A 27,764-nucleotide genomic window follows, 5' to 3' on the forward strand; every position below is an offset into this window, starting at 1 on the left:
GAGCTAGACAGCGTCCCCAAGCCATGGTCCCTACCGGCCGCGGCTCAGCCTGGGTCCCTCTGCTCCAGACCCGAGTGCCCAAAGCAGGCTTTGGTTTCATGTCAGCAGCCTTCAACTGCCTTCCAAAAATAAGCCCCTGCCGCCATGCCGAGGGGAGAAAAACAAGAAGGGCGGTATTTTTAGGGCCATTAATTCTGACCACGTGCCTGAGAGGCAAGGTGGATGGCCCTGGGACAGAGGCTCTTCATCACTATGTCCCGGGGAGCAGGACGTCTGCAGGGCACGCCGCAGGCTCTCGTCTTCCTCAGCGTCCTAGTGGGCATGGTGGCGCCCTCCCCAGCGGGCACCCGCGCCAACGGCACGCTGCTGGCCTCGAGGGGCTGGGGCGCCTTGCTGTCCAGGTCCCGCGCTGGGCTGGCTGGAGAGATCGCCGGCGTGAACTGGGAAAGTGGCTACTTGGTGGGGCTCAAGCGGCAGCGGAGACTCTATTGCAACGTGGGCATTGGCTTCCACCTCCAGGTGCCACCAGACGGTCGGATCAGCGGGACCCACGAGGAGAACCCCTACAGTGAGTGCTGGCTGCAGCCAGATGGGAAGCCAGGGGGCTGGGGCTCAGGCAGGGCTAACGGGTGGAGGGGCCTGGGGGCCTGCTGTGAACGGGGAGGAATTGTTCTCCACTCGGATGCCTGCAAGCTTGGCCATGTCCTCCAGGCTCCCTTTGACCCTGCCTCGGTGCAGTCTCCATGTGCTGAGGTCCGAGCATCCTGGCATCCTCTGCCATCACCCCGCAGAGACCCTGAGGCACTAATTCCTTCAGCTTTGCGGGTCCAGCTGTGGCCTTGTGAGACCACCGGGAACCCCCAGCCCGGGGAGCCGTGAAGCAAGGGTGGGGAGAACCCAGTGAGGATGCTTGGACCAAATTAGACACGAGCTGCTTTTTATTTAGTTTCCCTCTTTGAAAGGCAAGGCATTTGCAAAATTTTCAGCTGAAGCACATCCTTCTTTTTGTTTCACCTTGGTCCCTTCTGTCCTCCAGGTTGATGGGTTGCTGCCCAGATGGTCTCTCCCTAAGGGGAGGGGAGGGGGCGGCAGGGTCCAGGCAAGCCCTCGGCCTTGCTGTGGCTGCAGTGTTTGCAAGATTGGATGGGCTGAGACTTGTTGAAACACGAGGAGTAGACATTTTTAACAGAGCTAATCGGAATTCACTTTGTTTTAATCTGCTCTGAGGACCCTGTGTGATGAAGTCAGTGAAACGCCAGATTCAGAGCTAACCTTAGGAAGATGCTTAAGCAGCCACTGTGATCTCTAACGCTGCTGTCAGAACTTTGCCTTGCAGAAGTGGGTTTTTAGCAGTTTGGTAGGACTGGCCAAGTCTGGCAGCTGATCTCTTAAAGCGAGATTGGGGATGGAGAAGATGGAGGGTCTGACTTTCTAGAAGCAGGGGGATGGGCCCAGATGCCCTTGGAGGGTGATCTTTAGGTTGCCATCCCACCTGGATTTGCATAAGCCTGGGTAACGTGGTCCCCATCTCTTTGTCAGGCCTGCTGGAGATTTCCACGGTGGAGCGAGGCGTGGTGAGTCTCTTTGGGGTGAAAAGCGCCCTCTTCATTGCCATGAACAGTAAAGGAAGATTATACACGACGGTGAGTTCCTTGGGCCTGAGGCCTGCAGCTCATGCAACTGAAGAAAATAATGCAAAATCTTGAGCAGAGATGTGAACGTTTATCTAGAATGGGGGGCTGTGTTTGAGGGCCTGACACCTTGTTAGCTGCACAGTGAATGGCCTTTGCGCGGGAGGGTGCTTTTCCTGATCCCACCTGCCCTGTAGGAATTGTAGCCCAGAGGGCTCTCGGGTCCAAGGGAAACCCCTGAGTTCTGGCATAAAGCTGTCATCCATCTTGTGGTCAGGTTCAATTCCTGAGCTGCAGAGGCCCGAGGAAGCAGGCTGTCCCTCAGCCTGGAGATGCTGTCCCCCTGGCCCATCTCCCGAGGCCCCGGCCGGGGAGCACAGCAGGAGGAGAGATGAAGCTTTGTGCCTCACCTCCACCCAGGCATGGACGTTTTACTTCAAGGTTTTAAGTCCTTTGATCTCTGACCCCTGTGAGCTGCAGAAGCATCCTTCCTGTTACACCCCCTTGGCTGGTACCAGCCCCCGCCCCCACCCATACCTGCTGCCTTCTCCCCATCACACACACCGCTGGGAGGGCCAGTGCTGAGACTTTGGTTAACCTTGCCAACTTCCACATTTACCAAAATCTCTGCTGTGTCTGACCGTCTCATTCCCAGGTCCCTCAGCCCAGGATTTGGTGTAAAATATGGGCTGGGAGAACATCCCTACAAAGGGGAAGACACTGGGAGTTCTTCTGACAGAAATAAGAAGGCTAAAAAAGGAAGACCTCTGAGCCATCATCAAGGAATAGCAGAGTTATTTACGGGGTGGCTGTGGAGGGCCGTTCTACCTCTGCGGGGAGACAGGCAGCATCAGGAAGTGAACAGGAAGGTCTGGGATCAGAGCCGGGTCCTAGGGAGGCTCTCCCAACAGACAAGGGCTGTGAAACACCCGAGTGGGGTGCCCAGGTGGCCTTAGCCTGTGACCTTCAGCGCCAACATCTCTCCATCTGGGTTGGTTGACATGGAGACAAGGCGTGCATTAAAATTAGCGGGCCTCTGAAGAGGAGTAGCTGGAGGGCAGGCAGACAGAAGCTCATCTGGTCCCAGTCTGAGTACCAGATGAGCTTCTGCTGCAGGCCTACAGGCTTTACCTGCCAAGCCCTGAGGCACCTGAGACTTTGGAGACCCAGGGTCCCTTCTGCAAAGTGAGGACGAAGATCAAAGGCACCTCCCAGGGTGCTGGGGGCTAATGCTCAGAAAGCCTCCACAGGGCGTTCGACAGACAAACAGCCGGCACCCAGTACTAGGGAGCTATTTATATTGTCTAAACAGGCTTAGGAGCCCCGCCACAGGCTCTGCACCCCTTTTTCCTAGAGATGAGTCTTATGGGACGACCACTTGTGTCCACATCACCTCAGTAACTTGTTAAACTAAACATCCAGGGACCTGCCTCAGAGATGCTTATTTCAGGAGGACTGGCAAGAGGGCCTGCACATCAGTTTGTCTTTATTTTTTAAGCTGCCCAGGTATTTCTGAGGGGCAAGCAGACGTAGGGACCACCGTGCTGGTGGCCCAAAGGTTCCACTAGCCCTGAGGGCTGCCGGGAGGTGAAAGGGCATGAGATGGGGATTCTCATTTTCACCTCTTTCTGCAAAGGTGATGGAGAGGACAGGAGACAGCTGGGACCACGGAGGCTTCAGTGGGGCCAATGCTTGCTCTGGGCAGGGGGCTGTCCCATCCCCAAAAGCCCCTTCTCAGCAGTCTGCTTAAGGCCTAGATCCCACTGGTTGCAAAGCTAGGAATCGGGGCTCTTGGCTATGAGACTCTGTACAAGGTGAGTCTTTAGGAAGGAAGCACATATTATACCAGCCCTTATCTCTGCTGCCTTTATTGACAAGCTGTTTGGTATTTCTTTCTCCCTGTCCTCAAAGAATTTCAACTGAGAGGCAAGGAAATAGAAGGCAAATGTATCTACTTCCCAGTTAAAAACCGAGGTTCCCCCCCCCCGCCCCCCCTGCCCCCTGCCCAGGAAAGAAGCCAGGGAGGCTGAGAATAAGGGATTTCACAGAGAGGGCGCTGCAGGTAGGGAGAATATTCGAGGGGCGCCAGGAAGCGGGCTGACCCCTGATGTCAGAGACAGCTGGACCCCTCCCTCTTGAGCAGATGGCTTTAGAGGGAGTCCACAGGGGTCCATAAAGGAGCAGAGTTAGAAAAAGGGAGACTTCCCTGGGGAAAGCCCAGCCCACTCTCCACCTTCCCCCCACCCCATCCCCATCCCCCCCCCCAGCAGCATCCAGCCCAAAGGCATCTTCTTGTGGGGGAAGATGGTCCTCCCTGGAGCCCAGGGCCATGCAGGCCTGTGGTGCCCCAAGCCTGGGAACCAGATGCTCCTGAACCACCCCCCCTTCTTCTCCCCCCACCCAGCCTGTAATGCTCCCCCCTCCTCCGCTGCCGGGGGGTGGGGGCGGGGGCTGTTATCACAGTCTAAAAAAACAATTGCCAACTGATCCCTGGAGCCAGGAAGACTCTTGCTGGGTAATGATTTCATTCACACTATTTCCCTTTAAGCCCCCAGAGCTGCCTCTCCTCCCTTGGCTGCCACCAAGTGTGGTTCTCCTTGGGGGGGAGGGGAACAGGGCTGGGGGTTGGGGGGGCAGGGGGACAGAGACAGGGGGCAAGGTGAGAGAATAAGAACCAGCCTAGGAAATCCACCTAGGAAGGGTAGCCTCCCCCAAGACCCATCTCTAGGAAAGAGGAAGGGAGAGCCTGTTGTGGGGCGCCTTGCCCTGTTTAGGCAGCATAAGTAGCTCCCCGCCCCGTATTGAGCACCCACTCTTTGTCAGATGCCTTGTTGAGCCCCATCTGATCTTTATCCTCACTTTGCAGAAGGGACCCTGGGTTTCCAAGGTCTCAGGTGAGTCAGGGCTTGGCAGGTAAGGCCCTATGCGTAGGCAGGCCTGCAGCAGAAGCTCATCTGGTGTGCAGACTGGGACCCGGGTTCCAGGCTCAGCCCAGCCACCCTTCAGCTACCGTATTGTCTCACTTCAGGCGAAATCTCTGATTTCCTCCAGGCCAGACCTGTGCCCTCTCCGATGTGGACTGTGGCAGGGGTCAGTGAGTTCCAAGCTTTTTCATCTTTTTAACATTTAAAAGAAGACGTTTGAAGATCTCTATCTGATAGTGGCTCCGTTAGAATCCTTTGACTGAGAAAAATACATAGTGACAAAAAGCAACCAGGAATTCAGTGATGCAGTGATTTTGGTTTTCTAATTATAATAGCATCTCCATCCTGCTAATCCGTAGCACTATGGCAGCGTGCAAAGCATAGCATTTGTTTTATCCGTAGCAGCCTAGGATTCTTACCTGGGGCGTGAGGTTCAGGGAGGTGAGGACCCAGTCTTTCCCTTACTGGGTTAGCTCCCCCTCTGCCCCAGCAGAGATCGGGCCTCTGAGGGTATGGGCCAAGGGACCCTTGGTGTTACACTATGAGGCAGGGCTAGGGGATGGGACCCCAATGCAGGGAGAGGCTCTGGCTGCAGCGAGGGCCTGGATGACCTCACAAACGGCTTTGTGTGCCACGTGCCCGCTACTAAGGACATGATGGGCCTGGTGGAGACATCTTCAAACGTTTCTCACCTGCCAATGCCATAGTGGCTTAGGAACAGGGGTTAGGACATACGGACTCTTCAGAGCCAGGAGGACAAAAAACACAGCAGCCACACAGCAGGCAGGGGCTGCAGGAGGAAAGGAGCTTTCTGATTTTTTCTCACTACTCCCCCCGCCCCAGTCCTCTTCCCCAACTCCCATGCACACACCACCCCAGAGCAGCCCTAGGAGAAAGAACTTTAAAGACAAGAAGTCACCTCCATTGATCCAGGGGACCAGCTGAATAAAGAGGCTGGGATGGATGGCTGGTCCCCCCTAGACCCTAAGGGGTGTTTCTGCCAGAGGCAACTCACACAGAGAGTGTGGACCCCCCACCCCCACCCCCTGCAAACTGCCCTTCTCCACAGTGAGAGCTAAACACTTTCGAGCTTGGGTCCTCATAAGTCTGATTAGACCTACACGGAATTTAAGACATTGTCACGCTGGGGCTTGGGGCCCGGCAGGCCCAGGAAATGTGATCTGGTGGAATGATTTTCATTTGTTCAAGTAATCATATACGGTAGCTGCTTTTATTAACACGGCGTTCACTTGGCGGGAGTGCTTTTCTCACCAGAGCCGAGGAGCCAACATTCCTGAGCCATGAGGCTCCGAGCTGGAGGCCACAAACAGTGGAGATGCAACGAGGGGCGGGGTCCTGATACCAGCTTGAGCATCCTTGTGGGCAGCAGGGAAATCCTATCAGCCCGCAGCAGCAGGCTGAGTTCAGGGACGGGGCCTTGGCCTCCTGCCACCAGCCTCGTGGCCACCTGAACACCAAGGATGGGGTGGAGAGGGACAGGCAAGAGAGGGACAGAGAGGCTTCTGAAGCAAACGTCATCCATCTCTCTTTTCTCACTTTAGTACAGAATTCTGGGAAAGGCTAGGAACAGGAGGTAGGCTCGAGGAAAGACACCAAAGTCGGAAACTTCATTTTTTTGAAGCATTGATTGATTGAAGTATAGCTGATTTATAATATCGTGTTAGTTTCAGGTGCACGGCACACTGATTCAGTCATACGTTTGTCTATGCTTTTTCACATTCTTTTCTTTTATAGGTTATTGCAAAATATCAAGTATAATCTTTTGTGTCGTATTGTAGTTCCTTATTCTATTTTTACGTAGTAGTGTGGGAATCTTTTTTTTTTTTTTTTTTTTTTTTTGTCTTTTTAAGGACTGCACCTGAGGCATATGGAGGTTCCAGGCTAGGGGTCGAGTCAGAGCTATAGCTGCTGACCTACGCCACAGCCACAGCAACATCAGATCCGAGCTCATGGCAAGGCCAGATCCTTAACCCACTGAGCGAGACCAGGGATCGAACCTTCGTCCTCATGGATGCTAGTCAGATTCGTTTCCACTGAGCCACGATGGGAACTCCTAGAAATTTTTTCAAAGATGGGAGGGGGTTTGAATCATCAAAATCTGATGAGCAGAGAACAAAGCACAGTGTACATACAACTACTGTCATGCACATTTAAACAAATGTGTTTTAGGCTGGATTCATTTTTTTTTTTTAATTATTATTTTTCCCTTAGCTAGGGCATGCAGCGGGCTTGATGTAGCACCTCAGTTCCCAGACCAGGGATTGAACCCAGGCTGCAGTGGTGAAAGTGCTGGGTCCAGATCAGAAGTGCATTCTCCTGGAAATTGGCAGACTGGGTGCTCTCCAGGGACATGAGTTAGAGCAGAGGAGGCGGAGGGGGCTGGGACAGGATGGGGGGCAGGGGGAGGACCCTTTTCTGATACCAGTGTTCTCTCACTCCATTTCCTAGCCCATCTTCTGTCCTGAATTCCCTTCCTATTTGTAATAATCTACTAACACGAGTAGGTGATCCATGGACATGGTTTAAGGGAGGAAAGGTGCAGAAGAATATGCCATGGAAATTGTCGCATTCTCACGGTTGACTTGAAGCCACCAGGCCTTCCCCAGAGCAGCTACTATTGCCAGCCCCTTGCGTATCTTCTTCTTCTTCTTTTTTTTTTTTTGGTCTTTTTAGGGTGGCACTCATGGCATATGGAAGTTCCCAGGCTAGGGGTTGAATCAGAGCTTCAGCTGCAGGCCTGCGCCACAGCAACGGCAATGCTGGATCTTTAACCCACTGAGTGAGGCCAGGGATTGAACCTGCATCCTCATGGGTACTAGTCAGATTTGTAAGCAGCTGAGCCACAAGGGGAACTCCCAAATCTTGCGACTTCACTTGACAATATGCCTTGGAGAACCTTCCGAGTCAGGGCCCAAGGAGGTTCTTATGTTTCCATGGCTTAGGGTGTCCCGTCGTGTGGACCCCCTATTACAGAGCTAAGCACTGCCCTCCTGAGAGACACTCACTTGGTCACTCTGCAGATGTTTTTGAGCACCCATAACAAAGGAGACGACAGCTTGTGGGGACAGAACCCCCGGTGCAGCGATCAGAGGCCAGTCAAGATGGCCAGGGGAAGCTTTCACAGTTATCTCAAGCAAGTTGAAGTAAACCATAACCCAGGGCATGAGGGGGAAACGGGTGCATTCATTCAGCAGCGGTGAAGGGACAGGCCCCCTGGCTCTCACTGCATCCAAAGCCACCCGCGTGGGGACACCATGTGTGTCAGTCCCGTCCCTGTTAGAGCAGCATTCACTTGGCGTCACCTGCCCAGCAGGACACCGTCCTTGTCTCGAGCCGGGAGCCCACTGGGATGGTAGAGTGTTTTCAGTGCTGCCGGCCTGGTCCACAAGAAGGGCCCTGGGAGTCAGAGCCGAGCAGCCAGCCCCTCGCCCTCCATTCATAAGAGAAGGAGGCTCCCGTTCACCCCACGGCTGCAAGGCCATGTGCTCATAGTAGCTTCTTTTGAGAAGGTCAGCTGACACCCCTGGCAGAGTCGCTCAGCCATTGGAGGGTTTTTATAGCCCATGGCCTCAGTCGGCAGGAAGGAGGTGGGTGTTAGGCTCAGCTGTGTCTCCTTCTCTCTCTCTCTCTCTTTTTTTTTTTTTTTTTCTGTCTTTTTGCCATTTCTAGGGCCGCTCCCGCAGCCTAAGGAGGTTCCCAGGCTAGGGGTCTAATCGGAGCTGTAGCTGCCGGCCTACACCACAGCCACAGCAACTCGGGATCCGAACCACGTCTTCGACCCTACACCACAGCTCCCGGTAACGCCGGATCCTTAACCCACTGAGCAAGGCCAGGGATCAAACCCGCAACCTCATGGTTCCTAGTCAGATTCGTTAACCACTGAGCCATGACGGGAATTCCTGTGTCTCCCTCTTTTATTCTTCATTTCTTTAAAGACTAGATCCCAGGCCTCTGGGTTCCCATAGACCATGCCCACTCCGGAGCCCAGAAATCCCCCCAGCCACCCTTGGGGCAATGACCTGGGTGGGCTTTGCGTAGGACAGCGTCTCTTTTTAGAAGAAAGGAGGACTTGGGTGATTTATGGGGAGGAACTTGTTGATGTGGGACAGGAAGCCTGGCCTTCGTTGTCAGAACAGGTGGTTCTGTTCCGAGCACGCCCTGGAGGGGGCGGCTCAGCACAGGCCCGGGTCTCCATGGCTCCGCGCGGCTGGGATGAAACCAGGCTCTTTTCCCCATAAACGTCGCTGCTTCTCCTCATCTCTGCTCCTGCCCTTCCCTCTAAAACTGTGGGTGCCCGGGGGGCACCAGGTACCATCTGGGCTTGAAGTCAGAACTGAGAATGGGCCTCTTTAGGGACCCACTCTTGGGCGTAAACCGGGATAAACCGGGATAGCCTGGGAGAGGCAGAGCGAGGGAGCCCAAGTGGAGAGAGGTTACCATGGTAAACAGACCTGCTGGGAAGAACTTCGGAAGCTGTGAGTCTCGTCCTCCACTAACTGCCCCCCCACCCGCTGCTCCCCCACCACGAGGTTTGCAGAGAGGCTGCCCCAGGTCACACCCTGGGCTCTCAGTCCTGCTCCACTAGACTCCCCCCGCCAGGGACTTGAGGAACAGCTTCATTATCCTCCCTGATCCTGTCTCTGGATGGAATAAATTTTCACCCTGGTGCTTAGTGGCAAGTGCTCAGGACCCACAGTCAGGAGACCCCCCCCCTCCTACCCTGTGACACAGATGGTCCCCTGCATCCCTGGGCCGGGGTTTCCTCATCACGAAGGAGGGGAGGTAAGGGGGCCGTGAGCATCCCGAAGCCTCTCTGTTCTCAGCCTCCACACTTCTGCTCAGCCAGGATGGTCTAGAGCTCCCATCAGTCGTCCTGCACAGGAAGGGGAGGGGCGTGTGGCTGGGGGGCTTGCTGTGCCTCATTTATCCCTGAGACTCTGCCCTTTGTCCGTTTCTTTTGCAGCCCAGTTTCCAAGAGGAATGCAAGTTCAGAGAGACCCTCCTGCCCAACAACTACAACGCCTACGAGTCAGACCTGTACCGAGGGACCTACATCGCTTTGAGCAAATATGGACGGGTGAAGCGGGGCAGCAAAGTGTCCCCCATCATGACCGTCACCCACTTCCTCCCCAGGATATAAGGACCCTGGAGGAAGGCTCACAGGTGGCAAGCAACGTCTTTTCTGTTGGAATTTTGCACAAGTTGAACAGTTTCCCCTCCCCCCATGACTCCTGAGTCGGGCTCCTCTTTTGCGTGGGGAGGGCTGAGCCAGTTTCTTCGGCCACCAGACCCCATGGCATGTGAGCCAATCAAGTGGGGGGTGGCAGCCGGCATCCTAGAACAGTGGGTCCACGCTCTGGCCTCACCTGAGGAAAGAAGGTACAGGTGACACTCGTGCAAGGGGACCTTGGGCCCAGGACAGGCAGGGGGAGGAAGCGTGTGTGCGTCGATGTATAGCCATAGTCTCAGGGTGAATCCTCAGCGCCAAGGCATTTGGAACATCAGGTTTCTTCCTCCCGGCGTCATTGCTGCAGGAATCTGCCTGCAAGAATGTCACCTGTCAAACCAGCAGGATTGACACGTACCCCCATTCTGCCTCTTTCCAATCCCCTTTCCATTCGGTGGCCACTGACTGTGTGGGTTGCATGGGGGAGGGGGGGTGGTGGGGAGCAGCTGTCCTCTAAGTGCAAAGCGGGCAGGTGACAGGGAGTAAGGTTTAGCTGCAAGGCAGAAAGTGAGGGGCACTCCAGGCATCCTGCCTGTGAGGGCTCTGGGGACCCTGGAATGCATGGTCAGGGAAGCTGGGGGAGGAGGGACCGCCTCCTGGAGGCGAGGAGTCGAGCAGCTTCCAGGGCAGTGGAGGGAGGCGCTGGGGGTTCCATGGAGAGCTGCTCTGCCCGGACGATTCAGGACTGCGCATGGCTCCAGGAACAAGCTGGGGCCGGGCTGCCTGCCCATGACTTTTCCTCACGTTGAACCGGGTCTTATTTTAACCTCAGATGACAAGGATCCTAATAATGGCAACCTCTTTGGCGAAGGGTGAGGGGGTACAAAATAGGGCACGAAGGAAGTAGAGAGGCTTTGGACGGCAGATGCTAATTCCTCTCCAGCCACGTCCAGGAAACTCACCCAAGTTCTCATCTGATACCCTCACTTCCTTCTCGGCGTCCTCTTCTTGCACACACGCTGGGGGCTGGATGCAGCAGAATGAGCACGGTGATCTCCAGAGTTTGCCCCCTCTGACCCCCTACAGTAGGAGAAGAGTGATAATCCCGTGAAATCCAGCAGCCAAGCCCAAGCGGCTCCTAGCCGTACGATGACTTCCTGCCTCCTGTCCTCGGAGAGTACTTAAAGCAGAGGTTCCCCAAGTGACTATAAATGTTGCTGCCTGGAGCCTTCAGATTCCTGAACCATTGGAACGTTCCTAAATCTGAAACCAGAGAGAGCTGTATCAGAGGGCACATATTTTCAGCGTACGTGAACCGACGAGTTACCGGATGAGCGGACGCCCTCTGCAACTCCCAGGGGCCCCCGCCTGCAAGACAGGCCCTCATCTGCTGCACATACCTTCGTCTCTGACATACCTCTCGAGCTGCAGATGCGTCCATCTATATATAGATTTGAGATGAGCTGAAGACAGAGGTTGGCCATCCCCGGGAGAGCCACCCTGCTGGCCACCTCCTCTGCCCGGCCAAAATCAGGTGAGGCACATGCTGGGGGATGAGGGAAAGGCCCCATCAAGGCGAGCAAAAGTGGAAGAGACGGTCAGAGGTCAGGATGAGAGCGGATGTGGTCAAGCCTTGGCTAGAAACTGGATGGAGCTGGAGCCTTGGTCAAGTGGGAGGGGAGAAAATCGGCCCATCTTGACTGTTCAGAATGTTTCAGGTGTGGGTCTGTTGGAAGCAGGGAACAGCTCATAGCTTTTGAGGAGGTCTTGTCCTGAGTAAGTGATCTCTTTTAAAACAGGGTACATCAGCAGCAGATGCACCCAGAACCTGAGCTACGTGTCAGTTCCTGATGGGACATAGTGGGCGGGTAGGAGGGCTGGGTGGATGCACGGACAGGGACCCAGAGAGAAGAAGGAAGTTGCAGGTTCCAGAGCATCCATCCATTCCCTTCTTCCCAGGTCTTGGGCCACCTTGGTATGAGGCGGCTCTAAGAGAGTCACGAGGCCACGGACGGCTAGGTGTTTCCTGCAACTCCCTCAAGGCTCATCAGAATGCCCAGATCCTGACCAGAAGTTCCCCCAAATGTCCACTCCCATCTTTTCTTGCTGAGAGTGAGAATGAGAAGCTCTGAAATGCCCAGGACCAGGCAGGCTTGGCACCCAGTCACTCAAGCACATTGGTTACCCACGGCTGGCAGCGCTCTAGCACCTGGGCGTCTGTTCTTCTAGGCACGAGGGCCCATCTGAACCGATGGTTATCTGGGATGTCTCACTGGTGCTTTAAAATCCTCCGCATTCAAAGGAATTCTCCGAAGGGCTTTCACTTTGACCTGTGAGTGACAGGCTTAGGAAAAGTCAGTCCCCATCTGCAGAAGTGGGTCACCTTACCGGGCAGGAGCAGAGCGGGATCAGCAAGGCGCCCCCCAAGCCCCTCTCTCCCAAGGCCGCGTCTGTGTGCAACTGCAAGGAGTCCTCTCCGGTCTGACCACCATCTGAGTCCTGAGCTCAGCTCTCAGCCTCGTGGGACCCACAGGGCTGCAGAAGAGCTTGCAGAAGCAGGGGAACAAGAGTGAACCCCACCTTCTCGCTGAGAATGGACTGAGAATGACTTGAGTCCTCCCTTCCTCACCCACAATCTGAGCTTTGATCCTGGTTTATAGAGTTTTGTAGCTAACTGGCCTCTCTTCCAACCCGAACCTTTTCGAGCAAAGGTGGGGCTCCAGAAGCCCAGAGGCTGCCCTATTCCCTCTTCTAGAGCAAACGATGAAGAGGAGAGCAGCACATGTGCACCCCTGGAAGGTGGCTTCTCAGCTGGGATGAGGTTGGCCCAGAACAGAGAGGTCCCCAGGCCCACGGAGAGTCTATACCCTCTGGGGCCACAGAGAGACCTCAGAGGAAGCCCGGGAACTCCCTGCTTGCTCCTGCCGTTGACAGTGTTCATCATTCACCGCCTTCTAACCCCCATCCCACCCCACAGCCCAGACGGGATTGAACTTTCCTGGAAGCAGCACATGATTTTGTAATTAATACCCTGTCCTTATCCTCATAACCTCCCCTCTGCCACCATGTCCACCCTCCACCTCCAACACCGTACTCCAAGCCCCAGGTCAGGGCTGTTCTTTGGCTTAAGAAAGAGGGTTCTCTCTCTCTCTTTCCTTTTTTTTTTTTTTTTTTTTTGTCTTTTTAGGGCCACACCCATGGCATTTCGGAATTCCTGGGCTAGGGGTCAAATCAGAGCTGTAGCTGCCGGCCTACGCCATAGACACTGCAATTCCAGATCCGAGCCACATCCGCAACCTACACCACAGCTCATGGCAACGCCGGATCCTTAACCCATGGAGCGAGGACAAGGATTGAACCCTCATCGTTATGGATACTAGACGGGTGCATTACCTCTGAGCCACAACAGGAACTCCAAGCTGGGATTTTCTCCTGGCCTCTGATCCAGGCTACAAACCTCTCTCCTTTAGACACAGCTCCTTCTCCCCAGGCCATTTGCCCCAGCCTAAAATTCCCTCCCAGCCCGGTCCTATCTGGGGCCGCTGGGACCCTCCTTCCCTGGCTGGCTCCGGCCCTTTCTTGTTCTGGACCTCAGCTTTTTCACATTCTTTTCCTATGCGAGTCCCCAGTGAGAAGGGAGACACAAAAGGCCATGAGCTGTCGGTCCCCTTCCTCCCAGGGTTGGGCCACTTTGGGCCACAGTCACTGGTGCAAATCACCTGCAGTCGCTGGCCCCCAAGACACCAGGCGTCCTCTCTGCCCTCCTGCCCCTTTTGCCTCTTCTCGTGTGGACACAGCCAGAAAACTCCTGTATCTTTCTAGCCCAGTGCTTTCCCCCAGAGGTCCATCTGGGTCCGTCACCACCCAGGAGGTGTTCTCTGTCACTTGCCACTCCTGTGCCTGCGACGTGGGTGTCTAGTATTTGCACCCCTCACCCCCAGCAAGAACCCGGCCATGGATTCTGCTGCCTCCTAGGAAATCGCCAAAGGCAGGGATATTGGGGTCAAGGCCGAACGAGTGGATAGAAACCCTGTAGCCCATGCCTGCCCCTGAGCCAGAGCTTCCTCTTCCCAGAACAGATCCTGCAATCTGGTCCAGACTGCAGCGAGCCGACCCGGAACCGTGTTTGTATACCTCACTGAACTCGTGAAATTCCAGCATCCAGACAGCTGTGGCCCCCATGGTTTCCCTGTAAATCAAGAAGTACCTCAGGCTGGGTCCCAGCGCAGAGCTGTCCTCAAGCGGGGGGCCTAGCGGGTAGGAAAACTCAGAATTCGTTCAGTCATGTGCTTGTAAAAATGTGATGCTTCTATTTTTTTTAAATATGTATGTGCTATGCACAAACCATATCCTGTTCCAGCAAAAAGGAAAAGGTCTTTTTATACGTTCCTCTAAACTGACTCCACCCCTCCTATTAAAACCGACAACGAACCTCTGGGTTGTGGTCGATTTTCGTCTCCATTCTTTTCCACCTCTCAAGGAGGCAGGGCCACTGGAAACAGAACGCATGGCTGCCTGGTCCTGTGGACCATCAGGGCAGGAGGAAGTTACAGGGGTCACTTAAGCCAGCCCCCATATTTTATAAAAGGGGAGTTTGGCCCCGAGGGGAGAAGTGTGGCAGCAGCCCTGCTCTCTCTGCCTTGTCAGGGCGGGTTGTCCCCTCTTTTGTGACTGTCACATTCACTCATTCACTTATTTACCTGTCAAGAACTAACTCTTGAGCACCCACCTCTCTGCTGTGTTGAGCTAGTTTGGGTGTATGGAAAGGAACAAGGCAGAGACGGTCCCCCAGCCTCTCATGAACCTGCCTCCCCCAAATTAAAATCACCTGCAAGTGTGGTAAAGTGTGGATCCTCAAGCCACTCTCGCAGTCGGACCCAGAGACTGGGGTGGACCCCAGCATCTACCCCGGTGACACACTCTGGGCCACCCTGACATTGCAAAGCCCTGGTGTAGTGGGGCGACTGGCCGCATAGAACGTCTGAGCTAAGAGAGACTATAGATGATGCAAAAAATCTTTTTAGAGGGTGAAAGAAGAAGGCCAGGGAGTTAAATTTCTTCTGCCACCCTTCATCAGCCCTGGACTCTCCCCCGACCCCCAGCCTTGGGTGGCGATTACAATGGCCATGGATGGAGCAGCACGGGATTCTGATTGTGCTCCCAGAAGAGCTGCCCCAGGCCCTCGGCACCTCACTCCCGTGTTGACTCATGCAGTTAACATCTCCCAAGCCCCACTCTGCCAGAAAACCATGCTCAGCCTTGCAGTGTGGCTGTGGCAAATTATATGTGGGCTTATATACTAGCAAGGAAGATACTAAAGAAACAATGCAGCAAATCGTTGATAAGGGGCATGACAGAGGCATAGAACAGGTCCTGACCTCATCGCTGCAGATAACGGCACCCATCCCAGAGAGCAAGCAGTGGGGAGGGGCATCAGCCAGGTTTCTGGTGGGTGCGTTGGGGGGGTGCACAGGTGGCGGTAGGGGGGTTGGAGAAGGATGTTTGCAGAGAGGGAGGCCATAGCGGGTGTTTGAAGGTACAGGTGGGGACTTGAGGAGGGAGAAGGTGGCCCCTTCGAGTCTCTGATCCTCGGCGAGCAGCGCAGGCACAAAGAGTGAGGGGAGGTGGGCAAACAGGCTGGCAAGAGCGCCAGCATGGAGCACCTGTTGCCTACACTGAGCTGCTTGAATCATTTTCAGTTTTGCATATGGTGTAACTCACCCTTTTCAAATACGCAATTTAATGATTCTTAAGTAAATTTACCCAGTTGTGCAACCATCGCCGTAAACTAGTTTTAAATAAGACTGTGTGTTGACTCTGAATCCCCACCTCCCTACTTCAGGAGACCACTAATCTGCTTTCTGCTGCCACAGTTTTGCCTTTTCTAGGCGTTTCATGCAAAGCAATCATCAAATATGTGGTTTCTTGAATTTTTTTTTTTTTTTTTTGTCTTTTTGCCATTTCTTGGGCCGCTCCCGCGGCATATGGAGGTTCCCAGGCTAGGGGTCGAATCAGAGCTGTAGCCGCCGGCCTACGCCAGAGCCACAGCAACGCGGGATCCGAGCCATGTCTGCAACCTACACCACAGCTCATGGCAACGCTGGATTGTTAACCCACTGAGCAAGGGCAGGGACCGAACCCGCAACCTCATGGTTCCTAGTCGGATTCGTTAACCACTGCGCCACGACGGGAACTCCTGGATTCTTGAATTTGACTTTTTTTTTTTTTTTTTAAATAAGGGAGCTTGAATTTTCATCTAAAAACCAGGGCTCCTTGCTGAGTTTAAGAAGGAATAGGATGAGATAGCGTTGTGGCTTATTTTTCAATTTTATTGATGTAGAGTTGATTTATAAGTTTGTGTTAATTTCTTCTGTATGACAAGGTGGTGCAGTTATAGGTGTACACACATCCGTTCTTTTCAGATTCTTTTCCCATATGGGCAAGAACATTGGTTAGAATTCTCTGTGCTATATACAGCAGGTTCTCCTTGGCCAGTCATTTCACATACAATACTGTGCATATGCCAGTCCTAACCCCCCAGTCCATCCCTCCCCTCACCTGTTCCGTTTGGTAACCATCAGTTTGTTGTCCAAGCCTGAGGGTCTGTTTCTGCTTTAAAAAAAAAAAAATTAATTAATTAATTAATTTTTAAAAAATAAAAAAAATTCTTTTTTTTGTCTTTTGAGGGCCACACCTGCGGCATTTGGAGGTTCCCAGGCTAGGAGTCTAATGGGAGCTACAGCTGCCAGCCTACACCACAGCCACAGCAATGCTAGATCCGAGCCACGTCTGCAACCTACACCACAGCTCACGGCATTGCCCGATCTTTAACGCACTGAGCGAGGGCAGGGATTGAACCCACAACCTCATGGTTCCTGGTCGAATTTGTTTCTGCTGTGCCTTGACAGGAACTCCTGTTTCTGCTTTGTAAATAAGTTCCCTATATCATTTTTTTTTTTTTTTTTAGATTCCACATATAAGTGGTAGCATATGATGTTTGTCTTTCTCTGAGACGGGGTTTTAGAAAGATGAGTGGAGCCATCTTGTGTCAAACGAATGTGCAGAGGGAACAGTCTGGAGGTGGTTGGAGGGTCCCAGGCTGGAGGGGACCGTGGCTGCACAGGGCGGTGACAGGTGGATGGAAAGAGGGCTGTCACTTCTCACTGTCCTGGCCCCCCAGAACCTCTCCATAGACTGAACGTGTTTCCTCTAAAATGTGAGGATGAGCCCTTGGCATCTTCAGAAGTGAATATCTAAAGATTTCCTACCCTTTCTGACCAATCACATCCCTCGATGGGCAAACCAGGAGGCATCTGTGTATATCATTGGGGACCCAAAGCCAGTGTGATGGTTCTGACACAGGCAAGGGGACACTGCGACCTCATCGAGTATCATGTGCTCAACCAGCATGTCCACGTCTCCTCCTTCCCCCAGGTGTGAAAAGAAAGAGCGGGGGAGCCAGGATGACAGGCTGAGAACAGATGCTGAGCTTCTTTTGACATGAAAATAATATGCGAGGGATAGTGCAGGCTCTGTCCACACTCTGTACTGTGTCCTCCTGCCGTCTGTACATAAGAAGTGATGCTCAAGGTGGAAATGCTGAGACCTGCAAAATCCTCCCTGACAAAGATGCTTGTGGAGGAATAAACACATATTTTTGTAAAGATTTACAACACAAAACTTTGGACATTCCCCCCAAAGAATTTAAATGCTCAGTTAAAAAATCAAACCACCCAAACATTCTACTTCTTTTTTAAAATGTTTTAATTTTTTGTGTTGTTTTGTATATAGTGGATTGACAGAGCTATCTTAGTTTCAGGTGTATAGCAAAGTGATTCAGTTAGACATACATATATAGCTGTTCTTTTTCAGATTCTTATGTGGAATCTAAAAAAATGATACAAATGAACTTATACATAAAACCAAACATTCCATCTCTTTCTTTATTTTTTGCTTTTTAGGGCCACACTGTGTCATATGGAAGTTCCCAGGCTAGGGGTTGAATTGGAGCTACAGCTGCCAGCCTACACCACAGCCACAGCAACATGGGATCCGAGCTGGGTCTGTGACCTACCCCACAGTTCACAGCAATGCTGGATCCCCAACTCACTGAACAAGGCCAGGGATCGAACCCACATCCTCATGGGTACTAGTCAGATTCGTTTCTGCTGCGCCGCAACGGGAACTCCAAACATTCCATTTCTTGAGCATCCCTCCTTTGCTGCCCCGAAAGAGAGAAGGAAGGCTGCTGACTGGCCCGTTGGGAGGCTGAAGTGTCACTCAGCCAGCCGTTTGCCCTGTTAGGTGTAAATATCCACTGTGAACCATTACTCTTACAAGGAACCCTAGAGCCCTGCCATCTGGCTTTGCCAGGATGTCCTCCATCCAATAGGCTGGCATGTGTCAGCACGGGGCAAGGCTACTTGGGGTCATCCAGACTGCCCAGCTGGGTCGGCTCTGGCTGTCTTCACGGGATGCTACAGACTGATGGCTTGAACACTGACTTTCTCACCGCTCTAGAGGCTAGAAGTCCATGAGCAAACCCAGCAGACTCTGCGTCTGGTGAGACCTCTCTTGCTGGCTTGTGGCCGACTGTCCTTCTCACTGTGTTCTCACAACCCTCTTTGTGCAGATGTGGGGAGAGAGAGAAAGAAAGAAAAAGAGAGAGAGCTCTCTGCTGTCTCTTTCTCTCCTTAAAAGGACACGAGTCCCATGGGATTAGGGTCATGCCCTTGTGACCTCATTTAACCTTAATTACCTCCCTAAAGGCCCCATCTCCGAATACAGTCACACTGGGGGTTAGGGCTTCAGTGTACGAATATGGGAGAGGGGACTCCGTCCATCCCAGTGCCCACTGCCGACTGGTGAGATCTGACCTCAGAATGACCTCATCCTAACAACATCCCAGGGGGACGATCATCAGTCAGCCCATTAGCCAGACCCCCAAGGGGTCTGCCCTGATCACAACCAGCCCTCATTTGGCGCCCAGTTCTTTTGAGTGGCTAAAATAGACAGTCGCCTCTAAGGACACAGGCTCAGCTGGGGGTGACCTGGACATGTGTCAGTAGCCAAAGACATTTTTGATCATCACAAATCTGGGTGCAGGGGGTTCCCTCTGTGGTGCAGGGAAATGAATCCAACTAGTACCCATGAGGATGCGGGTTCGATCCCTGGCTTCCCTCAGTGGGTTAAAGATCCAGTATTGCCATGAGCTGTGGTATAGGTCACAGATGAGGTTCGGATCTGGTGTTGCCATGGCTGTGGCGTAGGCCAGCAGCTATCGCTCTGATTCAACCCCTAGCCTGGGAACTTCCATATGCTGTGGGTGAGGCCCTCAAAAGCAAAAAAAACCCCAAAAACCAATGCCCCCCAAACCAAATTGGGGTGCAGAGTGCGTGGAGCTCAAACATCCAGGGTATGGAGGCCAGGGGGTGCTGCTAGACATCCTACGAGGCACAGCGCAGCCACGACCACCTAGAACAGTCTGTCCCAAAGGCTATTGGCACTGCAGTGGAGAAAGGCTCACTTGGTCCGAACTTCTTAATTGATTCCCACTGGAGACCCAGGTGAGGCAGAAAGGCTGTGAGAGGCGCATCGGACAGCGTTAACCCCCTCACGCCGCATCCTGGTCCCCAAGAAGTTCCGGTGGGGATGGGGATGGGATAAGGCAATGGGTTAGTGAGACGTGTCCAAAGCCGGGGGCTGGGCTACACTCAGAGGAAGTCACACCTGGGAGTCAGGTAAGAGTTTCTGGGCGGAAGGAGGAGCCTGAGCGACAGGTGACCGGGACAGAAGGGAGATGATGTGAAGACACCCCACGTGCCCTTCCTCTTCTCTCTCAGGTCATCTCTGTCACCTCTCACACTCAGGGCAGGGTCCCCCTCCCTTCCACCAGCCCCCACCCGCCCCAGCCTCATCCCAGCCAGCGTGACTCTTCTTCGGAACTTCACCCATACTGTGTTCTTACCTATCTCATCTTAACTTCTTCACTCTGTGTTCAAAAAATACTATTTATTTTCATCTGAAACCTGGTTAAAAAAATTTAGAAAACTCAGGAAATGAAAAAATCACCAATTCACAGCAGAAAATTTTAAAAACTCGGGAAATGAAAAAAATCACCTCAGCCCTCATAATCTCACCGCCCGGAGGCCACGGCTGTTGGGATTCTGTCGTGTTCCTTCCGGGCTCCCAAGGGTGAGACCAAGCCCCAGCGAGTGTGGGGAACCAGCACAGCCAATGGGCGCTGCTGCACAGTGGTTCTCTCTCCGCCTCTCTCGACCCCACTGCCGTTGCTCCCTGGAGCTAATGTCCCTGGAGGACATGGGGCTCTCCCAAGACTCTCCTGGTCACTCTCGGCTGCGTCAAAGCCAGGGGGTCATTGCAAGTTGCAGAAGCAATTTTTTCAAGGTTTTTGTTTGTTTGTTTCCATTTCAAGTTGCAAAAACATAGGCACAATTCAGAAATTGGAGCATCAGGGGCCCTCAGAGGCGGGAACGGGTGGTTGGGCTCATCTCTTCTCCTCGGCACTTCCTGCCTGACTGGCCACCATTGTTTCTGACTCTGGGTGCAGGACGAAAGCGGGGAGGAGGGGAAGGTGAGCTGGGAGGGAGGTTGTTATTTCCTGAGTAGCCCTGTTGTGAGTTGGCTTTGCGCTCTCCGGGGGCCTAGTAAGTGCCTAACACCGAGTTTCTCAAACTCTCCATCTCTCTCTGTCTCTATGTGTCTCTGTCTCTCCCTCTCTCATTAGGAGCTGCTTTCGATTTTTCAGAGACCCTCTGTCTCTGGAGACCTTTTGCCTCTAACATCCAGGGCCCAGTGAGTGCATCTCTGGTGGGGGGGCGCTTGCCCCCTTGAAAGCCAGCAGTTCACCGCAGCCCCTTTCTGCCATGTCCCAGTACTTCTCCAGAGGGCTGTATTGGACAAGGTCTAAGACCCCCCCCCACATCTCCCACCCCCCACATTATTGATTGGCTAATAAAATTGTGTTTGGGAAATGACATAAGTATTTTATAAAGAAGACAAAGAATACTCAGCAGAAAAAACAATTTCCTCATGTTTTCCCAATTTTTTCGAGAAACTCCAAAAGTTTTCAAAAACTTCCAAATACATTTTTTGGTAACTTTCACCCAATTTTCCTGCCACACTTCACATTGTTTACTCTTTTGGTTGAGCACCTTTCATTTGTTTTAGACCTTGGTTCCTCTGTCCTGCAGGGTCTTCCTGATGAAGTCAGGACCATCCATCCTCAGACCCTTTGGTACTGCCCCCTTGTGGTCACTTCCTTAATAATCATGATTAAGATCCACTGAATGCCAAGCGGGGAGTTGGGACTTGGGTGCTAATTATAGAAATGAACAGATTGTAGCCCTTGCCTAGAAAGAGCTCACAGACACCTGCCCAGCTGATGCTGCTTTAAATCAGGACACATTTGAAGTTGTAGAGGAAAAAGTGACTCACCAGAGTGAATGGGATGGAAAGATACTCAGAGGAAAGGCCCCTGGGACTGGGACGGCAGGCATGAAAGACACATGGAAAAGAGGAAGGGATCTTCTAGGCTCGGAGAAGAGCCTGAGCAAGGGTCACAGTCAGAATACGAGGACGCAAGGTACCTTCAGTTTAGTGGGAGTTAGGGTGTGGACTCGAGGGGCAGACAGGTGGGGGAGGGGTCAGGCCTCGGATGTGCCATTCAGGAGCTGCTCCATCTTAGGTGAGTTCTTTGAGCCTCAGTTTCCTCTTCCTTAAAAATGGGGATCGTGAAAACTGGGGATAACCCTGGGGCCCGTCTCACAGAGCCCTTGAGAAGATTAAATGGAATAACATACATAAAGTGCCTCGCATAGTACTGGGCATACGTAACTGTTCAGTAGATGACAGCTGCTAAGGGCAAGCAGTTCACAGTGTCCTAGAGTGGGGGTGCATGGGTGGGTGTGGGGGGTAATGGAAGCTGGAGCCACACTTTGAATGCCAAGCCCAGGGGCAAAAACTATCCGTAGACAGGAACCACTGCAGGGCTTGCTAGGAAGTGGCCTGATGAGATCTTGCTTTAAGAGGAGAATTCTGTGAGGAGGACAACTTACGGAAAGCTCAGAAGCTACTAATTCATTTATTAAACAAATATTTGTTTACAGCCTACCAGCTTTTTTTTTTTTTTTTTCTTTTTTTTGATCTTTTTGCCATTTCTTGGGCCACTCCTGTGGCATATGGAGGTTCCCAGGCTAGGGGTCCAATTGGAGCTGTTGCCGCTGGCCTACACCACAGCCACAGCAACAACCTACACCACAGCTCCCGGCAACGCTGGATCCTTAACCCACCGAGCAAGGCCAGGGATCGAACCCGCAATCTCATGGTTCCTAGTCAGATTCGTTAACCACTGAGCCACGACAGGAACTCCTACAGCCTACCAGCTTTAAGCAACCACACTCCTGTACTCGAGGAAGCAAAGGTCAGCAAACTGGAGAGAGCGGGCTCCTGCTATGGGGAGCCTTTGTTCCAACAAAGACGAGACGGCCACGAAGTCACCACATGATATACTGTCATCACACATTGAGGGGAGGGCAGCACAAACACAGGGATAGAACAGAGAATAACCCCAGGGAAGCAGGTCCTTTCAGGTTCCTGTGCTTACAGGGAAGAATTAGTATGAAGATTCAAGAGAGGATGTGTTAGGAGTTGGAGATTATCACATACACACCACGTACATAAAACAGACAAACAACAAGGACCCACTATAGCACAAGGAACTATAGTCAGTATTCTATAATAAACCATAATAGGAAAGAATATATATGTGTGTGTGTGTATACACAGTCATAAACATAGGTATATATGTACATGTATATATATCTAACTGAATCACTTAGCTGTACACCAAAAACTAATGCAACACTATAGATCAAATATACTTCATTTAAAAATTTTAAAACAAAAGGAGTTTCTGTTGCTGCTCAGTGCTAACGAATCCAACTAGTATCCATGAAGATGCAGGTTTGATCCCTGGCCTTGCTCCGCAGGTTAAGAATCCAGCATTGCTTTCATCTCTGGTATAGGTTGCAGACACAGCTTGGATCCCACCTTGCTGTGGCTGTGATATAGGCCGGCAGTGGCGGCTCCTTTTACCCCTCCCCTGGGAACCTCCATATGTCTCGGATGTGGCCCTAAAAAGAAGAAAACAAACAAACAAGCAAACCATATGATCTAGCAATCCCACGCCTGGAATATATCTGGAAAATTGTAATTCAAAAAGGTACATGCACCCTTATGATCATAGCAGCACTATTTTTTTTTTTTTGGTCTTTTTGCTATTTCTTTGGGCCACTCCCGCGGCATGTGGAGGTTCCCAGGCTAGGGGTCGAATCGGAGCTGTAACCACTAGCCTGTGCCAGAGCCACAGCAACGCGGGATCCGAGCCGCATCTGCAACCTACACCACAGCTCACAGCAACGCCGGATAGTTAACCCACTGAGCAAGGGCAGGGACCGAACCCAAAACCTCATGGTTCCTAGTCAGATTCGTTAACCACTGTGCCACGACGGGAACTCCAATAGCAGCACTATTCACAATAGCCAAGACATGGAACAACCTAAATACCCATCAACAGATGAGTGGATTAAGAAGTTGTGGTATATATACACAATGGAATGCTACTCTGCCGTAAAAAGAATGAAATAATACCATTTGCAGCAATATGGATGCAACTAGAGATTATCATATAAAGTGAAATAAGCCACAAAGAGAAAGACAAATACCATATGCTATCACTTATATGTGGAATCTAAAATATGGCCCAAAGGAACCTAACTACAGAACACAAACAGACTGACAAACATGGAGAGCGGACTTGTGGTTGCTAAGGGGAGGGGGAGGGAGTGGGATGGACTGGGAGTTGGGGTTGGTAGATGCAAACTATTACATTTAGAATGAATAAACAATGAGGTCCTACTGTACAGCACAGTATAGCCGATCTCTTGGGATAAAACATGATGGAAAAGATTATAAGAAAGAATATATATATGACGGAGTCACTTAGCGGTACAGCAGAAACTGGCACAACATTGTAAAGCAACTATAATTTTAAAATTGTTTTAATAAATTAAAAAAATGGGAGTTCCTATTGTGGCTCAGCAGTAACAAACCTGACTAGTATCCATGAGGACGCAGGTTCCACCTCTGGCCTTGCTTAGTGGGTTAAAGATCGGGCGTTGCTGTGAGCTGTGGTGTAGGTTGCAGATGCAGCTCAGATCCCGAGTTGCTGTGGCTCTGGCGTAGGCTGGTGGCTACAGCTCCGATTAGATCCCTAGCCTGGGAACCTCCATATGCCGAGGGAGCAGCCCAAGAAATGGCAAAACACACACACACACACACACACACAAAGAATTTGATTCTGAAGAGGAAACTGGTGAGGATTCTGAAGTAGAAGACTCAGAAATCCATACATATGCTGAAGAAGTCTCTTCCTCTACAGATGCAAAACCACCTATACGAAATTCACTAATACCTGACTTTTGAGAAAGACACTGCCAAAGTTTACCTCCACTATCCTTCTTTGTAGCAGAGTAAATAACTTTATAATGCAAACTTGGAATCAGACTTCCCTGTTCATATCCTGGGACCCTGATACTGTATTAAAATACAACTACTATGTATTTTTAATCTATGACATTTTGTGTAAATAGCATTTTCTCAGTGGTCGAACAGGACTTGTGTATAAGATAAACTCCATTTATTCTAAAAAAAAAAAAAAATGCAAGCCTTAGCCTGGGAACTTCCATACGCTGTGGGTGCGGCCCTAAAAAGACAAAAAAACGATTTAAAATTAAAAGAGCCAAGGATATGGCGTGCAGGGATCGTAAAGTGTGGATCACTGACAACGTGAGAGTGACATGCGAGTCCTTTCCTGGTTCATCCTGGGCTCTGATGAAGCTTTGAGGGCTTTGTCCCAAGGCCCCCTCGCAGGGGACTTCTCTGATCGTCCCACTTTAAAACATCATGTAAGTGAACCTCCTGCGAATGACTCTCAGCCCCGGAATCAAAGTGTGCTTTACATAAAGCACAGCGTGTTTTTCTCATCATACACCTTGAATTCTCTGACGAGGGTGTGAGTCCAGGGAGGGCTGGACTCTGCCTTGTTTGGAACTTTTCAAGAGCAGCTCGCACCATTTTGGAAAATTGTCTTCTGACCACGCCACCCTTGGTACAGAATTCATCTCTTCAGCTCTGTCAGTAGCTGCCATGTTCACAGCAGTTCTCTCTCTGTATATGTATTTCTACCAATATGCGTATTTAACCCTAACTTCAGTTGTCAAAAAGGCACAAGCTTTTTATTTTATTTATACACACACACACACACACACACACACACACACATATATATTTGCTTTTTAGGCCTGTATCTGAGGCACATGGAGGTTCCCAGGCTAAGGGTCCAATCAGAGCTTTAACTGCTGGTCTACACCACAGCCACACAATGCCAGACCCGAGCCACATCTGCGACTTACACCACAGCTCACGGCAACGCCGGATCCTTAACCCACTGAGCGAGGCCAGGGAGCAAACCTGACACCTCATGGTTACAAGTCAGATTAGTTCCCACTGCGCCACAACGGGAACTCCAGCACATGGTTTTTAGTTAAACATCATCTTGCTGCTCTTAAATCCAAATATACTCGTGATAAGTAGGTAGGGACATCTCAGTACCCCAGTATATCTGTTAATGTAGCTGCGCTGAGTATCTAGAGACTGAAATAGTATTTTAAGTTGCTTTCCTTTCACTTCTCCTACGGTTATGGCAGTGTGTTGATTTTTTTTTAATGACGTGTGTAGGTTATATTAACTACGATTTTCACGTTAAGACCGTAATTTTGGTGTTATAAAACATTTGTTGTTGAAGGAGCTGTCTTGTGTACTAGGGCTGAGGACTGCCGTGTTAGTTCAGTTCACTAGAGAAGGAGCAGCCAGAGCCCTCGGAACCGCTGGGCACCATCACTGGGGTACACTGAGAACCGTCATCACCTCCCTGGCCTGGTGGCTTCCTTGTGAGGTCTGTCCGAACAAATTCCCCTGCTCTGAATTTAGCTGGGCCCAGGCTCCCTGCGGTAAGGACAAGGGACAATGTCCTACGGTTGTTCATGATAATTCGCACCCTGTATCCCGAGCCCCGCGTTCATCCACTACCTGCCCAGGCTGTGACTAGGGGCAGGGGAAGCCCTCCAGCTACAAGGGATGAACAGTATTGTCCTGATGGCTCCTCCTGGGGGTAACGCAGAGGGCTCTCATAGCTGGGGACCTGAGCTGAGTTGACAGGGCTACATTTAAGTCCCCCAGGGCCCCTCCCCATCTGATCCCTCTCCCCCCCGACGGGTGATCTGGAGTCTCCATTAGTGGGAAGATGCTGAGAAGAGCTGCAGCTCCTTTAGGACATCAGCTCATCACGGCGGGGGTGGAGGGAGGAGACAGGGACCAGGATGCTCTTCTTTTCCTCTCCCTTTAAGGCAGGGGGACCGACCCCACATAGGAGGCTGGGAGATGGGGGCTCCCTGAGCCCTGGTCCAGGGTGAATTTAAGCCTCGTCACCGCTGGCCGTGAGCTCCTGGTCCCTGTCATGAGGATGCAGAGTGAGCCCTGTTTTGTTTGCTGGGAGAGTAAACCATCAATGAGGGAGGTGAGTGAAGGATGGGTCACTCTCCAAGCTCCAGGCCCTGGACCACGGGCACACGGGCCGCCTGGCTCCCAGTCCAGCCGGCAAGCAGGCCAGTGGTTCTAAGACCCCTCTAGCCTCCAGCCAGGGAGATATCCCTTCCCCCATGTGCCCTCATTTCCTCCTCTCCCCGTGCAGTGGTTGCGAGTAATTGGGAAGGAAGCTGATGGGGAAAGCCCTATTCTGCAGCTGAAAGGCTAGCGATTGGTTGCCAGGGGCTGGCTGGCCCACAAGATAAACATCAGGCCAAACGCACGGTTCCTGTCACCTTGCATCCCACGCTGTGGTTTATCGTAAGCTTTTCTCTTTCAGCCAAGAGTTCTAGGAATCAGAGGAACACTGAATCGTTGGGCTGGAAGAATCAGCGGGGCCAGTGAGCTTCCATCAGCCCTGGAGACGGAGCACACCTAAAGCATGGGCTCGGTTCTGAGCTGTCTTCAGGACCCGAGCCACAGCTGTCTTGGGAGCCTGTTCTGGAAGTTCCTCGAACAAGGGAGTTTACCCATAACCAGCATCTTTTCCGTGCCGTTGTCGTCTGGCTCTGCTATCCTGACAGCACTGTCCGGCATCAAGGCAGGACACTGAGAAGTATGCTACCACCCCCTGCCCGCGGAGAAGCAGGGGTGCAGGGACCAAGGGCAGAGCCTCCAGAGACAGAGCCCCCGGCACCAAGGGCTGCTGCACCCCTTTCCAATCCATGATCCTGGAGAGCTCACATAACCGCCTCAGACTCAGTTTCTCAAGCCGCAAAATGGGTATGGCCCTTGGCCTCACACTCGCCCTTCCTCTCAGGGCTGTTCTGTGAATTAAATTAGTAAACGCACCTAAAAAGCTGAGTGCAGTGCAGCGCCTGGCACATAGCGAAGCGGCAGTACATGTCAGCTGTGTTAAAACCTTTCTGAGGATTCGACATACAAATAAAAGACATACAGCTCAGACAGGACCAAGAGACACAGCTTAATGATGTCTTTAAGTTCCCCGGTGGCCTAGCGATGAAGGATCTGGCATTGTCACTTCTGTGGCGCAGGTCACTGCTGTGGCTCACGTTCAGTCCTTGGCCCAGGAACTCCTACATACTGCAGGTGTGGCCAAAAAATGATGTCTTTTCATATGCATTCTGTATTATAGTGCATTTTTATACTTTATCTCTTTCCATAAAAGAAGGCGAGGAGAGAAAGATAATTATTAGCTGTTAGAATTAAATGTATGGACTGAGTATAACCTTACACTCAGTCTAATCTAGATCCAGCCTTTTGCAGAGAAGAAAAATGAGATGGAAGTCACGTGCCTATGCTACATACGTATCTCAGTAACAGCAAAAAGTTGGG

At 51.9% G+C, this 27,764-nt stretch overlaps 1 protein-coding gene across 3 annotated transcripts; it reads left to right on the forward strand.

The window, feature by feature from the left end:
- On the forward strand, positions 1-27,379 carry FGF6 (fibroblast growth factor 6). 3 transcript variants are annotated; one of them, XR_014803944.1, is made up of 4 exons: positions 1-568; positions 1,540-1,643; positions 9,540-11,277; positions 26,749-27,379. XR_014803944.1 is itself a non-coding variant. In XM_001928806.5 (3 exons), the coding sequence occupies exons 1-3, from the start codon at positions 223-225 to the stop codon at positions 9,714-9,716; spliced, it is 627 nt and encodes a 208-aa protein (XP_001928841.1). In that variant the 5' UTR covers positions 1-222; the 3' UTR covers positions 9,717-14,178. The 3 variants fall into 3 exon arrangements, 1 of the variants encoding a protein (XP_001928841.1); XR_014803943.1 differs by lacking the exon at positions 26,749-27,379 and adding an exon at positions 13,818-14,178; XM_001928806.5 differs by lacking the exon at positions 26,749-27,379 and having other exon boundaries at positions 9,540-14,178.
- Positions 27,380-27,764: the final 385 nt, after the last annotated feature.

The sequence above is a fragment of the Sus scrofa genome, chromosome 5 (assembly GCF_054392235.1).
Source record: "Sus scrofa isolate SSC_HxYL_T2T_F1_AM1 chromosome 5, Sscrofa_HxYL_maternal_Yorkshire_Landrace_v2.0, whole genome shotgun sequence".
Taxonomy (NCBI): domain Eukaryota; kingdom Metazoa; phylum Chordata; class Mammalia; order Artiodactyla; family Suidae; genus Sus; species Sus scrofa.